General features: G+C 42.9%; 1 protein-coding gene and 1 long non-coding RNA gene across 2 annotated transcripts; both read left to right on the forward strand.

Annotated features, from left to right (window-relative positions):
* The first annotated feature begins 4,321 nt into the window (after nucleotides 1-4,321).
* Nucleotides 4,322-5,354, forward strand: LOC143818295 (uncharacterized). The gene is made up of 3 exons (XR_013224446.1): nucleotides 4,322-4,924; nucleotides 5,022-5,081; nucleotides 5,191-5,354. It is a non-coding gene; the product is annotated as an uncharacterized LOC143818295 (long non-coding RNA).
* A 427-nt stretch (nucleotides 5,355-5,781) lies between these two features.
* LOC143816285 (uncharacterized) lies at nucleotides 5,782-7,058 on the forward strand. The gene is made up of 3 exons (XM_077296483.1): nucleotides 5,782-5,969; nucleotides 6,224-6,383; nucleotides 6,476-7,058. The coding sequence occupies exons 1-3, from the start codon at nucleotides 5,936-5,938 to the stop codon at nucleotides 7,056-7,058; spliced, it is 777 nt and encodes a 258-aa protein (XP_077152598.1). The 5' UTR covers nucleotides 5,782-5,935.
* The last annotated feature ends 9,191 nt before the right edge of the window (nucleotides 7,059-16,249 follow it).

Here is a 16,249-nt window from a genome sequence, read left to right on the forward strand (position 1 = left end):
CCGATACTTGCTGTATCGGAATTCCGATACCGGGATTCCGATACTCTTGTGGTATCGGGTATCGGGTATCGCAACAACATTAATGTTAAAATGTGTAAAAGAGAGAATTAAAATAAAAAATATTGCTATACTCACCTGTCCGACGCAGCCGGGACTTCAGCGAGGGAACCGGCAGCGTTGTTTGTTTAAAATTCGCGCTATTACTTGGTTACGTGAATTCCCGGCTTGTGATTGGTCAGGTCGGCCACGTTGCCGGGACGCGGACCAATCACAGCAAGCCGTGACGAAATTACGTCACGGCTTGCTGTGATTGGTCCGCGTCCCGGCAATATGGCCGCCCTGACCAATCACAAGCCGTGACGTCACGGGAGGCTGGACACGCGCCCATTTTAAAATGAGCGCGTCCAGCCTCCCGGCTTGTGATTGGTTGACCGCGGCGCAACCAATCACAAGCCGTGACGTCACGGGAGGCTGGACACGCGCCCATTTTAAAATGAGCGCGTCCAGCCTCCCGGCTTGTGATTGGTTGACCGCGGCGCAACCAATCACAAGCCGTGACGTCACGGGAGGCTGGACACGCGCCCATTTTAAAATGAGCGCGTGTCCAGCCTCCCGTGACGTCACGGCTTGTGATTGGTCAGGGCGGCCATATTGCCGGGACGCGGACCAATCACAGCAAGCCGTGACGTAATTTCGTCACGGCTTGCTGTGATTGGTCCGCGTCCCGGCAACATGGCCGACCTGACCAATCACAAGCCGGGAATTCACGTAACCAAGTAATAGCGCGAATTTTAAACAAACAACGCTGCCGGTTCCCTCGCTGAAGTCCCGGCTGCGTCGGACAGGTGAGTATAGCGATATTTTTTATTTTAATTCTTTCTTTTACACATTTATATGGTTCCCAGGGCCTGAAGGAGAGTTTCCTCTCCTTCAGACTCTGGGAACCATCAGGGATACCGTCCGATACATGAGTCCCATTGACTTGTATTGGTATCGGGTATCGGTATCGGATTGGATCCGATACTTTGCCGGTATCGGCCGATACTTTCCGATACCGATACTTTCAAGTATCGGACGGTATCGCTCAACACTAATCCACAGACTGCAGTTCTCACTGACCCCGATCAGTACTGTATTACTCACGGTTGTCAAGACCGTTCACTCTTCTTGGCTCAGCCCAGCCAGTGCTGCAAGACGTGCTCCTGGATCTTTGCCCGCATCTGAAACACCAATTGTAAGGATTCACTCGCTCAGGTGCGTTGGAGGAAACAGGAGGCACGTTCTCTTTAAAAGTTCACAGGTTTATTTGCACCATAAACCATACAGCAAAACAGAAAAGAAATAGCCTTTAGCTCAGGAAAGGAAAATGCAAATGTCCAGTCCTTCAGGCTCAGTCCTGTGGAGGCTTTCTCCTCCACACACAGAGACTCCTGTCTGTAGTGTCCCGCCTGGACACAGGGATCTCTGTCCACCATGACAGATTCCCACACTCACTCTGGAGGCTAGCACCTCCACATATCCACTGTGTTAAGCATTAGGCTTTCTTTAATAGGTCTATCCACACCCAGAACCCATCACATGATCAGGCATGTGGTTGTGACATCACCACAGGTCCTGACAGACATATAGGTAGCTATGGCTACATCACAGCGGCAAGCCATCTATGCGACACACATCTCCCATCGATTAGACACCCTTTAGCCATGCTACAATAGATAGATATGAGATAGATGATAGATAGATAGATAGATAGATAGATAGATAGATAGATAGATAGATAGATAGATAGATAGATAGATAGAGTAGATAATATTCAGAAAAAAAGGCAGCACTCCTTGCTTATAGTGAATATTTGTGGTTTAATTCAGACCCACAAGCAGGCGATGTTTCGGCTCCTGTCGAGCCTTTCTCAAGCAGTGAATCATATGTAGCAGTGAGTTTAAATACATGCAGTAATTGCTCATAATCTTTACAAAAAGTACATAAAAATGATTTTTAACAAATATACAATATCGTGTTATATTCATAGAAGCGATGTGTAACATTGTGTGACTGTTCCTAAACCGTGACGATTTCATAAAGTGCCATTTGTGCAAAAATGCATTACACAATGTAAACAGGACTATCATCCAATAAATGTTATTAATAAAGTGCAGCTGTGCTTAGATGTGTTTAAAACAAAACTCATGGAGGACTCCTCTTTCCTAAGATCGGCGTGCTCAAATCTCTATTGCGCATGCGGTTGTGTTTCATTACGTCACTAGACGCTTTCAACCAATGTAATTCTATGTGTGTCACATTCCCATTTGGCGCTTGCACACTGCGTCATTCCAGACGTCTAGGTGCCATCTTAGATGGGGAAGGAATGCATTCTAAGGCCGGCGTCACACTGGCGAGTTTTACGGACGTAAGAGCGCAGAAACTACGTCCGTAAAACTCGCATTACATACGGCACAATTATTCTCAATGGGGCTGCTCCTATTAGCCGTATATTACGGTTCAGTATTATACGGCTTTCTACGGCCGTACAAAATCACAGCATGCTGCGTTTGTCAGCGTATTGCGCAAAAAAATCGCTAATGAAAGTCTATGGGGGCGAGAAAAATACGGATTCCACACAGACCTGCAGTGTGACTTGCGAGAAATACACAGCGCTGTTAGTGAAAAGTCGGTAATTCAATTGCCGGCTTTTCATTTCTCCTGCACAAACCCGACAGGATATGAGACGTGGTTTACATACAGTAAACCATCTCATATCCCCCTTTTTTTTGCATATTCCACACTACTAATGTTAGTAGTGTGTATGAGCAAAATTTCAGCGCTGTAGCTGCTGAAATAAAGGGTTAAATTGCGGAAAAAATTGGCGTGGGCTCCCGCGCAATTTTCTCCGCCAGAATGGTAAAGCCAGTGACTGAGGGCAGATATTAATAGCCTAGAGAGGGTCCATGGTTATTGCCCCCCCCCCCGTGGCTAAAAACATCTGCCCCCATCCACCCCAGAAAAGGCACATCTGGAAGATGCACCTATTCTGGCACTTGGCCACTCTCTTCCCACTCCCTGTAGCGGTGGGATATGGGGTAATGAAGGGTTAATGCCACCTTGCTATTGTAAGGTGACATTAAGCCAGATTAATAATGGAGAGGCGTCAATGATGACACCTATCCATTATTAATCCAATTGTTGGAAAGGGTTAAAAAACACACACACATGATTTAAAAGTAGTTTAATGAAATAAACACAGCGGTTGTTGTAATAATTTATTGTTCTCGCAATCCATCAGGAACACCATCGCTTGGAAAAATAATAAACGCACAAGATACATACCTTCTGGTGAACCGTCTCGTCCCACGAAGTAATCCATCTGAAGGGGTTAACTAATATTACAGGCACGAGCCCTGCTAAATGCAGCGGTGCTCCGTGCCTGTAATCCCCGGCGAATGAATGAAATGTAGGTCATTGACCTACATTTCCTTCAGTCGCGGTGATGCGCCCCCTGGTGGATGTCCTCATATGACCTGGAGCGTGGGAAAAAGTTCCCAGGCTGCAGTTCATGAGAACATCCACCAGAGGGCGCATCACCGCGACTGAATGTAAGTACAGATCACTGCTTTCCTTTCAGCACCCGGGGATTACAGGCACGAGCGAGTGGTTTATCGCAGCTCGTGCCTGTAATATTAGTTAACCCCTTCAGATGGATTACTTCGTGGGACGAGACGGTTCACCGGAGGGTATGTATCTTGTGCGTTTATTATTTTTCCAAGCGATGGTGTTCCTGATGGATTGAGAGAACAATAAATTATTACAACAACCGCTGTGTTTATTGCATTAAACTACTTTTAAATCATGTGTGTGTGTGTTTTTTAACCCTTTCCAACAATTGGATTAATAATGGATAGGTGTCATCATTGACGCCTCTCCATTATTAATCTGGCTTAATGTCACCTTACAATAGCAAGGTGGCATTAACCCTTCATTACCCCATATCCCACCGCTACAGGGAGTGGGAAGAGAGTGGCCAAGTGCCAGAATAGGCGCATCTTCCAGATGTGCCTTTTCTGGGGTGGCTGGGGGCAGATGTTTTTAGCCACGGGGGGGCCAATAACCATGGACCCTCTCCTGGCTATTAATATCTGCCCTCAGTCACTGGCTTTACCATTCTGGCGGAGAAAATTGCGCGGGAGCCCACGCCAATTTTTTCCGCAATTTAACCCTTTATTTCAGCAGCTACAGCGCTGAAATTTTGCACATACACACTACTAACATTAGTAGTGTGGAATATGCAAAAAAAAGGGGGATATGAGATGGTTTACTGTATGTTAGGCTGGGTTCACATTGCGCTAGGTGTGTCCGTCTAACGGACTCGTTTTTAAGTAGTAAAAACGCAATGTAACGCACTTACTAACGCGCCCATAGACTTGCATTGTAAAACGCATCGTGACGCATCCCTAAATTGGTATGCGTTTGTCACATAACGTTTTTTTTCTGACGGACCTTCAACGCGGCTTGCAGCGTTCTCGGGTCCGGTCAAGCTAACGCACTACTAACGGAAGCGTTCATTCTGCCATAGAAGGCTATGGCAAACGCAGTCAGACGCAAATCATGAAAAATTTCCAAATAGGACCACACGTTTTAATAGCGTTTGAGGGTGGTCACATGTGTCATGTGACAGGAAATGTGATTTCGGCCATTAAGAGGAATATACCACCCACAATAGGACTACTGCACGTGACAGAGTGTTGCAATACCTCTCCTGAAATGTAAGTACATTTCTATATATATATCTCAGTATACATCATGGGAGTCTGTAAAATGTCCGTCGGATGTGTGTGTACTAAACATGTTGCTTTGTTGCACACAGATGTCGGACACAGATGTCAGCAGCAGCAGCAGCAGCAGTGTGTCTGCGATTTTTTCGTCACAGTCGGTAGGCTTGCACTTTAAAAAAACACTATAATGTTGTGTGAAACTCCATTGTATTGAGCTAGGCATAACAATCCTGTTTATTGTTTTATTGTGAATAGGAGTCTTCTGAGCCCGAGGCTGCTAGACCACCCCCCAAAAAACATGCTAAAAAAACAAAGGTACATAGCACACATGTTGAATTTTTCAGGCATAAATTTATTGATCCAATGAATGTTAACATAATTTAATGTTAAAATGTTTTTTTTTTACATTTTACATACACAATAGGTGGTGCAACACGGAGGACAAAAAAGAAAGAAGGTCCCTAGCCGTCTGTCGTCGCCACAACTGCCAGTGGTAAATATCAAATTAGAAATATTCTATCCAATATTTATCAACAATCTATCTATTCAATTTCTATCTACTATACCTGTAAAATATCAACTATCTATCGCTCCATCTATTTTTGTCAATCTATATCTATGTATATATCTATATCCATGTATCTATCTATTTATCTATCTATCAATATCTATGTATCTATCTATAAATATGTATCTATCTATGTATCTATCTATCTATATCTATGTATCTATCTATCTATCTATATCTATGTATCTATATATCTATCTATATCTATCTATATCTATGTATCTATTGCTATATCTATGTATCTATCTATCTATATCTATGTATCTATATATCTATCTATATCTATCTATATCTATCTATATATATGTATCTATCTATTGCTATATCTATGTATCTATCTATCTCTGTATATATGAATATGGCCATCCAGTGAAATTGAAACTATCAACCTAAATTTTTTGGGTTTACCTAGTCCAAGTCAGCGGCCAAAAAAAAAACGATTGTCGTTGACGAAGAGCCATTGACTATCCACAACGAGACACTGATCAACCTTGTTGAAGCCAACCCCTCCATATGGGACCAGAGCGACAGCTCCCACCATGACATCGTGAAAAACCGGAAGTTGTGGGATCAAATAATCTGTCACTTTGATCCCCGATACATGGAGAAGTCTACAACTTCAAAGAAAAAAATTGGTAAATATTGGTGACGTAACATCGGAAAATGTAAACCCAAAAAAAATTTCTATCCTATCAACCTATCCACTTGTTGTCTATCTCTCAATTATGAACTATCTGTACACTATCTATCTATACACTATTTCTAAAAACTATTTCTTAACTATCTATCTACTATTTATATCTCAACTATCCTAGCAAACTATGAAAAATGTTTCCTATATCTTCAAACTATCTGTCTACTATTTTTTTTTTTTTTTTTAAATTTAAAGCCGATGCTGTCCATACCCGTTGGAAGTCCATCCGCGATCGCTTTGTCCGTGACTACCGGAACAATCAAAATGCAGCAAGTGGATCCAGTGGTAAACGGGTGACCCCGTATGTGCATTACGACCAACTGCTCTTTCTTCAAAAAACATTGTCTCAGCGCTCGTAAGTACAAAAACGTCTGTGTGCGAGACAAAATTGTTTAATAAAGGTAACTAATTTACTTTATTTATATTAATTTTTTTGGGGAGTTACAGCACGATATGCAGTACCGCTGCTCCGAGACCGACAGAGGAACTGGAACCTTCTCCAGTGGAACCAACACAACCTGAAGATGTGTCTGGCATCAGCGAGCCACGATCTGCGGACAGAAGCACTGTTGCTGCAGGTGTGAGTGCCCGGTTGCAATCACAGCGTGGACGCAAGCGAGCAACCCAAAAAGATGAAGCTGATGCAATTATCGTGGATGGACTCCAACGGGTAGAGGACATGTGTCGCAGTGAGCTGAAAGACGTGAGGCGCAAAATTACCGAGCTGCAAGCACGCGAGTCTGTCTACTCTGCTAATGAGTGGAAGCTACTTTTCTTATCCTATGTGCCTGTTGCCCAAAATATCCCGGCACATAGAAACTTTATGTTTAGACAAAGACTGAACGAGCTTGTAGAGGAATTTGTGGGACCACAAGAACCCGCTCCATCGGGAACTAGAAGAATGGACTTGCCGGCCTACAACCCTCAATATAGAGGCCGGGGTGAAACGAGCGTGGAACCTCATAGACATAGTAGCAGTCCATCATATAGTTGGGCAGACAATACGCCCGTGCAGTACCAAAGTCTTTAGTACAGTTCAATGTCCCCAGCCAGGTGCAATAACCACGTTGCAAGTTTTCTATTTTTTTTTTTTTGTTATGTTTTTTGTTGTGAATTTCTATTTTCCTTTTTTTTCTTCCCTATGGGATATCATATGTTAAACCTGTGTACCAAAAGTTTGTTGGAAAAACCCATAAACATGTTGTAAACTGTTTCAAATTTAATAATCTTGGATGACTTTAACTTTTAACACAACACAACTTTATACACGACATAAGGTAATTTTTAACACGACATCTGGTTAAAAAACTTTTTACACGCCATAAGGTAACTTTTTACACAACATCAGGAAGACTTTACAATATTTTCACACGTATCTGTCTTGCCATGGAACATGGCCTTCATGTGTGAAGTAGTGTGCAAACTGATCACGAATCCTCATTATTTGTGCTGTTGACCGAACAGCAGTAGATTCAATGCTCATGAGGTTCGACTCACAATCATCAGGGTCTACCACCTGGGTTTCATGTCTCGCCACAAAATTATGCAGACAGATGCACGCCTTCACAACACGGTCCACATTTTCTGGTTGCAGTTGCATGCAGGTTAGTAAAATCCGCCATTTCAATGTCAAAATCCCAAAGGCACACTCCACATAACGTCTAGCCCGGCTCAAGCGATAATTAAAAATGCGCCTGCTGGAGTCTAGACTACGGCTTGAGTAGGGCTTGAGGAGATTTTGTCCTAGTTGGAAGGCCTCGTCACCAACTAAAACATAGGGCAAACTTGGGCCTTCGGTCCCCGGAAGAGGTCTTGATGAGGGTATGTTGAAACTTTGGCTGTACAAACATCGGCCCATGTTGGAGTCTCTGAATACTCTGGAATCGTTAGTCCGGCCATAAGCACCAATATCCACAGCAACAAAACGGTACCTGGCATCCGCAATAGCCATCAATACTATAGAAAAGTATTTCTTATAGTTATAGTACAGGGAACCACTATGCGCAGGTTTCTGAATCCGTATGTGCTTGCCGTCCACGGCACCAATACAATTGGGGAAATTAGCCACATCCTCAAACTGTTGGGAAATCGCTAGCCACATTTCTGATGTCGGGGTTGGTAGCACAAGTGGTTGCAAGTTATTCCAAATGGCATCACAAGTTTCCCGAACCAGTTGGCAAATTGTTGACTTCCCAAGTCTAAACTGATAATGCAGTGATGCAAAAGTTTCTCCGGTAGCCAGATATCTGTCGACATTTAAATAAAAAAAAAAAAATTAGGATTGTTAGTGATCATCTAAAGCCTAGTTACAATAGAATATACAATTGCAAAATGAACATTATGCCCCACGATACCTACATCTAGTGTTTGTCAATAGAATGCTAAAAAAAATGTATAATTACCTCACAGTCACTACTAGACGTTGCTCCGCACTGATGCTTTCACGAAAAGTGCTGCGATGATGATGTATCTCATCCGTCACATGCGAGAGCAGAACATCAAAGGTCTCAATGGACATCCGTAGATAGCGTTGGAATTTGGAGGGGTGATCCCGAAGCTGCACATACAGGGTGTGAAAGGCACCATATGTACTCCGCAAGAAATTCACTTCGTGGATCCAATATCTCCTTTGCGAACTGCGCTTTCTCTGACGAAGTCGCAACCGCATCAAGCGAAATCTGACGAGCTCAGACACAAACATCTTGCTAGCAGAAGTTCACTCAATGCTTTCAAAATGGAGAATGAGTCTGTGCCCACACCCGACAATGACAAAAGGGAAAAAAAAAAAAAAAAAAAAAAAGAACAACTTTATTGACAGTGGCAAACGCAGACAAACGGATACGGACATCAAAATGAAAAACGCAATCACATGCGTTAACGCTAGCGTTACTGTGACGACGAATTTCACATATTTTTTGCTCCTTTTCTGTACATGCGTTTAACGCATCCGTTTAACGCCATGTACTTGACGCAATGTGAACCTAGCCTAAACCATGTCTCATATCCTGTCGGGTTTGTGCAGGAGAAATGAAAAGCCGGCAATTGAATTACCGACTTTTCACAGATATCGCGCTGAATGAAATCTAAATACAGAATATATATATATGTGTCTCAATGACATATATATATATATAAATATATATATATATACTGTATATATGTTTTCCCGAACATTTGAGCACATAAATCCATTAGATGTCGGTTTTGCAAGCCTGCGCGAAAATCTCGCAGTACGGATGCCATACGGATTACATATGGAGGATGCCATGCGCAAAATACGCTGACACACCCTGACTACGGATCACTATTTTGGGAACATTTCTCCGTATTACGGCCGTAGTACGGACGTAAAAAACGGACCGTATTGTCTTACGCCGAGTGTGACGCTGGCCTAATGACTATTCCGCAATAAATCTCTGTTATCTTACAGCACTTGTATATTCTATCACTTAAAGCATGTTAGCGCCACTTATAATGTGGAAATATTATATGGGTATAGGGTATAAACATATGAACAGTACAACTGTCTAAACTGTTGGGACAGCGTGTACATGAGCTGATGGATTCACATGGCGGCTATGAGGGAACATCTGAGGAGCAAGGAGCTAAGTGGATAACTTGCATTGGTTGCAGTGTTATGGTGCAATTTATGGCATATTAAACACTTGATTTATTCAAATTAGCGATACATATAACATTTTTATATCCCCGGTATCTGTAAATTAGGGAACTGGGAGTGTGTATCTGAACTGCCTATAAACAAGACAATATATGGTTTATGAGTAGTCTATTCAGCACTGTGTTTTTGACTAAGGCACTAGCTACAAGCAACAATAGTTGTGTGGGTATATCCCCTTTATGTTAAGCCATGGATACATGAATATTTTCCCTTTTTTCTAAACTCATTTGAGTATTCATTAAAGTTTATGTCTTGATTTAGGACTAGCTTGCATATTGTAGGCATGCTGGTTAGATATACTTGTTGATAATATACATAAAACAACTGAGGTGCAGTTCTAGGTCTCTATTGATCATGATCATAGATTTGTGATAATTTTATATGCACTTTATAATTAGTTCTTAGTCAATAGCATCAGGTGCAGCACATAGCGTATATATTAGTGCTTGGTATGGTGCTATGGATCTAATTTTATCCATATATGTGTGGTTTTTGTCTGTGGGTATTAGATTTGTAGGGGTCACCTAGGGATATAAGGTACAGCCGCCGGTGAGCGGGGGCGCCATATCGAAAATTTAGGGTGCCAACCTCCGCTGCAAGGAAGGTTATCAGACCTTAGGGCCTATTAGGGTCAGCATAGGCATATTATATTCAACATTTTCATTTTTTATGTTTTTTTCATGTTGTTTGGTTTTTTAGTGTTATTTTTCACATTTTGTTGATTTTTTCTATTGTGTTATTTCTTGGTACATAAATGAGATATATATAAGCGGTTTCCCTAATCCCAGGAATTTGGTCCCCTAACAGGGATGTTTTTTATCTAGATTTTTTATGTCTATGTGTATTATACTAGAGTATTAATAAAGATTGATGTTTTTAAGGGGTAGGTTTGTTGTTTCGGTTGTTGGTTTGCTATAAACATATGAGCATACGGACTATGTAAAGCACCCTGGTATACCTGACGGTGCCTTATACAGGCCACCTCCTGCAACCAATGGTATCCTCGGGAGACATTTAACCAGTTAGGGTCACAGTGTCTCCACCAAAGTCCATATAGGTGTTATTGTTATGTCCAGCTCTGTTTACCACTGACCCTTATTTTTCATGTATTTCATTCCTTTTTTTATCCCCCTTTCGTAATAATGGGAATTGACCCCTAAAGAAAAAGAATTAAAAAAAAAAAAGTTTATATTAAAGGCATAAATCCAAAAAACGTATCCTCCACATGCTGGTGTGTCCCCCTGGGTTAGGCTAGGTTCACATTGCGTTAGGGCAATCCGTTAAGCGCCTAGCACGAGCGGATTGCGCTAACGCAATGTTTCTCTAGGGTCAGCGTTCGCCGTCCCTGCTAGCGCAGATCCCTGATCTGCGCTAGTGAGGAACGGACCTTGGGCGCACCTGCAAGCAGCGTCCGAGGTCCGTCACAAAAGAACGGCACATCGCTAGCGCGTGCCGAAAATGGCATGCGCTAGCGATGCGCTACAGGGAAAAATCACATTGCTGTCAATGGGTGCGCTACGGACCCGTTGCACGGCGTTAATTGCGACAATTTCGCCGTGCAACGCAGTCCGTTAGCGTTAACCCATTAACGCAATTGTGAACCTAGCCTTAGTTTATATTGGTGACTTCCTGTGCAAAGTGAATTATTTTTCTGAAAGAGAAAAATATAAACTAATTTTTAGTGTCATTATATAGATATTATTTAAAAACAAATAATAATTAAATTACCCTTTTAAGGCACTTATATCTTGCTATATTGTGGAGCCAAAGAATTACTGCTACCCACAATACATTGAAGGAAATGAAAACACAGTATGATACAGGAAAGATATATATCTTGGTACCGTGTTAGCCAGTAGTAGAAAAATGTTTAGAAAAATGTTTAGAATTGAGACTCTCAATTCTAAACATTTTTCTAAAACACAGTATGTAATTTAAAGTCCACATTTAACCCCGTTGGTTTTAAAGTGTTTAGTTCCGAGATCCATTTTAATTCTTTTTGTTTCAGGAGCTTTTTCCCTATCTCCTCCCCTCCTCTGTATGGGTACTGTGTCAATCAGTCTGAATCTTTAGTCCTTTTCTGTATGTCCAAGTTCAACAAAGTGTTTTGGAACTGGGAGGTCCATCCTTTTCTAATTGTATACCGATGATGATTTATGCGTGTTTTAAAATCGCATGTCGTTTCCCCGATGTACCATAAATTACATGGACATTGTAATAAATAGATCACGAAAATTCTTTTTGTTTCAGGAGCTTTTCCTTATTTCCCCCCCTCCTCTGTATGAGTACTGTGTCAATGTGCCTTTTAAGGCACTTCAAGAGAAAGGCTCTCCATAAGCTGAAACGTCGCCATGATGGGCTATTAAACTTGAACACTTTTTGAACTCATTTGCAATGGTGTGCTGCCTCTGACTTTTTGGACTAGATAGATAGATAGATAGATAGATAGATAGATAGATAGATAGATAGATAGATAGATAGATAGATAGATAGATCGATCTATATAATATAAAATATATATATACCTTCAAAGGAGATTTCTTGAAATACAGTTATGTGAGCTGGACATATATCTAAAAAATACACCTTTATGGACCTTGGTAGGGATATCTTGGCCATAATGGGGTCAAGTATCTTCCAAGTACACCATTGGCTGCAGGAGGTGACCTGAAGAGGGCACCGTCGGGTATACCAGGGTGTTCTGTATATACAATAAAGTCCGTAAGCTAACTCACTTTTAACTCTTAAAAATAGCTGGTTTAATATAGCAGGAAATCGGAATGCATGATTGAAAGGTTACTGATAGTTTTTTCTAAAAAAAAGGATTACAATATTAACGAAAGTAAGATTTCATACCATTCCTCTCTTAAGACGGCACCTAAACGTCGGAAAGGACTTAATGCGCATGCGCGAAAAGCTTTTTGACACACATCTAACAACATTGGTTAGAAACGTCCATAGACGTAATGAAACATTATCGCATGCGCAGTAGGGATTAAGGTACGCCGAACTAAGGGAAATAGCACCCTCCATGTGTCTTTTGTGATCCCGTCAGGGTGAGTCTGTTTTTAATCATATTTAAATATGTTACAAGAACACAGCTGCACTTTAATGAATTATATTGGTCTGTACAACATAAGGCACGTTATGATGCACTTTATATATAAAAAAGCACTTTATATGGAACGTCACAACCCTAAGAATGACATGAGACACTGCACTGGAGTATTATCTATATATATAAGAGGCATCGTGATTACTCGCTAATCCCGCCCCCTGCACAGTAGCTCCACCCCCCACCACATCACGACACATAATCCTGCCCCCCACCCCATTACCACACACAATCCCGCCCCCACCACATTACCACACACAATCCGCACCACATCACCACACACAATCCCACCCCCCCACAAATCCCGCCCCCCACCACATCACCACACATAATCCCGCCCCCACCACATCACCATACAATCCCGCCTCCCCAACACATCACCACACATAATCCCGCCCCCCCACCCCATCACCACACAAAATCCCGTCCCCCCACCACATCACCACACATAATCCTGCCCCCACCACATCGCCACACTATCCCGCCTCCCCACCACATCACCACACATAATCCCGCCCCTTCAACACACATAATCCCGCCCCCCAACACATCACCACACAATCCCGCCTCCCCAACACATCACCACACATAATCCCGCCACCGCACCCCATTACCACACAAAATCCCGTCCTCCACCACATCACGACACATAATCCCGCCCCCACCACATCACCACACATAATCCCGCCCCTTCAACACACATAATCCCGCCCCCCAACACATCACCACACAATCCCGCCTCCCCAACACATCACCACACATAATCCCGCCACCCCACCCCATTACCACACAATATCCTGCACCCACCACATCACCACACACAATCCCGCCCCCACCACATCACCACACATAATCCCGCCCCCACCATATTACCAGACATAATCCCACCCCCCACCACATTACCACACATAATCCCGCCCCCCCACATTACCACCACACATAATCCCGCCCCCCACCCCATCACCACACATAATCCCGCCACCACTCCATCACCACACATAATCCGGCCCCCCCACCCCATTACCACACATAATCCCGCCCCCCCACCCCATTACCACACATAATCCCGCCCCCCCACCCCATTACCACACATAATCCCGCCCCCCCACCCCATTACCACACATAATCTCGCCCCCACCACATCACCACACATAATCCCGCCCCCAACACATCACCACACTATTGTTATTAACTCCATTTTAAGTTAATTTACCACCTGCGTAAGCGCTATTGAATGTTGTCATTATTTACTTTAGTTTAAACACCAGCAGCGTTAGGCCGCCGTCACACATGCGAGTTTTACAGACGTAAGAGCGCAGAAACTACGTCCGTAAAACTCGCATAACATACGGCACAATTATTCTCAATGGGGCTGCTCGTATCAGCCGTATATTACGGATCCGTAATATACGGCTTTCTACGGCCGTACAAAATCGCAGCATGCTGCGTTTGTCAGCGTATTGTGCAAAAAAATCGCCAATGAAAGTCTATGGGGGCGAGAAAAATACGGATTCCACACGGACCAGCAGTGTGACTTGCGAGAAATACGCAGCGGTGTTAGTGAAAAGTCGGTAATTCAATTGCCGGCTTTTCATTTCTCCTGCACAAACCCGACAGGATATGAGACATGGTTTACATACAGTAAACCATCTCATATCCCCATTTTTTTGCATATTCCACACTACTAATGTTAGTAGTGTGTATGTGCAAAATTTCAGCGCTGTAGCTGCTAAAATAAAGGGTTAAATGGCGGAAAAAATTGGCGTGGGCTCCCGCGCAATTTTCTCCGCCAGAATGGTAAAGCCAGTGACTGAGGGCAGATATTAATAGCCAGGAGAGGGTCCATGGTTATTGGCCCCCCCCCCCGTGGCTAAAAACATCTGCCCCCAGCCACCCCAGAAAAGGCACATCTGGAAGATGCGCCTATTCTGGCACTTGGCCACTCTCTTCCCACTCCCTGTAGCGGTGGGATATGGGGTAATGAAGGGTTAATGCCACCTTGCTATTGTAAGGTGACATTAAGCCAGATTAATAATGGAGAGGCGTCAATTATGACACCTATCCATTATTAATCCAATTGTTTGAAAGGGTTAAAAAACACACACACACATGATTTAAAAGTATTTTAATGAAATAAACACAGCGGTTGTTTTAATAATTTATTGCTCTCTCAATCCATTTGCAGGCCCTCGCTTGGCAAAATAATAAACGCACAAGATACATACCTTCAGATGACCTATCACGTCCCACGAGGTAATCCATCTGAAGGGGTTAACTAATATTACAGGCACGAGCTGCGATAAACCACTCGCTCGTGCCTGTAATCCCCCGGGTGCTGAAAGGAAGGCTGGATCTGTACTTACATTGAGTCGGGGTGATGCGCCCCTGCTGGATGTTCTCATGAACTGCAGCCTGGGAACTTTTTCCCACGCTCCAGGTCATATGAGGACATCCACCAGGGGGCGCATCACCGCGACTGAAGGAAATGTAGGTCAATGACCTACATTTCCTTCATTCGCCGGGGAATTACAAGCACGAGCACACAGCTGCATTAGCAGGGCTCCTGCCTGTAAAATAATTAACCCCTTCAGATGGATTACCTCGTGGGACGTGACGGTTCAGCTGAGGGTATGTATCTTGTGCGTTTATTATTTTGCCAAGCGAGGGTCTTAGGTGGATTGAGAGAGCAATAAAATATTAAAACAACCGCTGTGTTTATTTCATTAAAATACTTTTAAATCATGTGTGTGTGTGTGTGTGTGTGTGTGTGTGTGTTTTTTAACCCTTTCAAACAATTGGATTAATAATGGATAGGTGTCATAATTGACGCCTCTCCATTATTAATCTGGCTTAATGTCACCTTACAATAGCAAGGTGGCATTAACCCTTCATTACCCCATATCCCACCGCTACAGGGAGTGGGAAGAGAGTGGCCAAGTGCCAGAATAGGCGCATCTTCCAGATGTGCCTTTTCTGGGGTGGCTGGGGGCAGATGTTTTTAGCCACGGGGGGGCCAATAACCATGGACCCTCTCCTGGCTATTAATATCTGCCCTCAGTCACTGGCTTTACCATTCTGGCGGAGAAAATTGCGCGGGAGCCCACGCCAATTTTTTCCACCATTTAACCCTTTATTTTAGCAGCTACAGCGCTGAAATTTTGCACATACACACTACTAACATTAGTAGTGTGGAATATGCATAAAAAAAGGGGATATGAGATGGTTTACTGTATGTAAACCATGTCTCATATCATGTCAGGTTTGTGCAGGAGAAATGAAAAGCCGGCAATTGAATTACCGGCTTTTCACAGATATCGCGCTGAATGAAATCTAAATACAGAATATATATATATGTGTCTCAATGACATATATATATATATATATATATATATATATATATATATACTGTATATATGTTTTCCCGAAC

The sequence above is a fragment of the Ranitomeya variabilis genome, chromosome 3, assembly GCF_051348905.1.
Source record: "Ranitomeya variabilis isolate aRanVar5 chromosome 3, aRanVar5.hap1, whole genome shotgun sequence".
NCBI classification, from domain to species: domain Eukaryota; kingdom Metazoa; phylum Chordata; class Amphibia; order Anura; family Dendrobatidae; genus Ranitomeya; species Ranitomeya variabilis.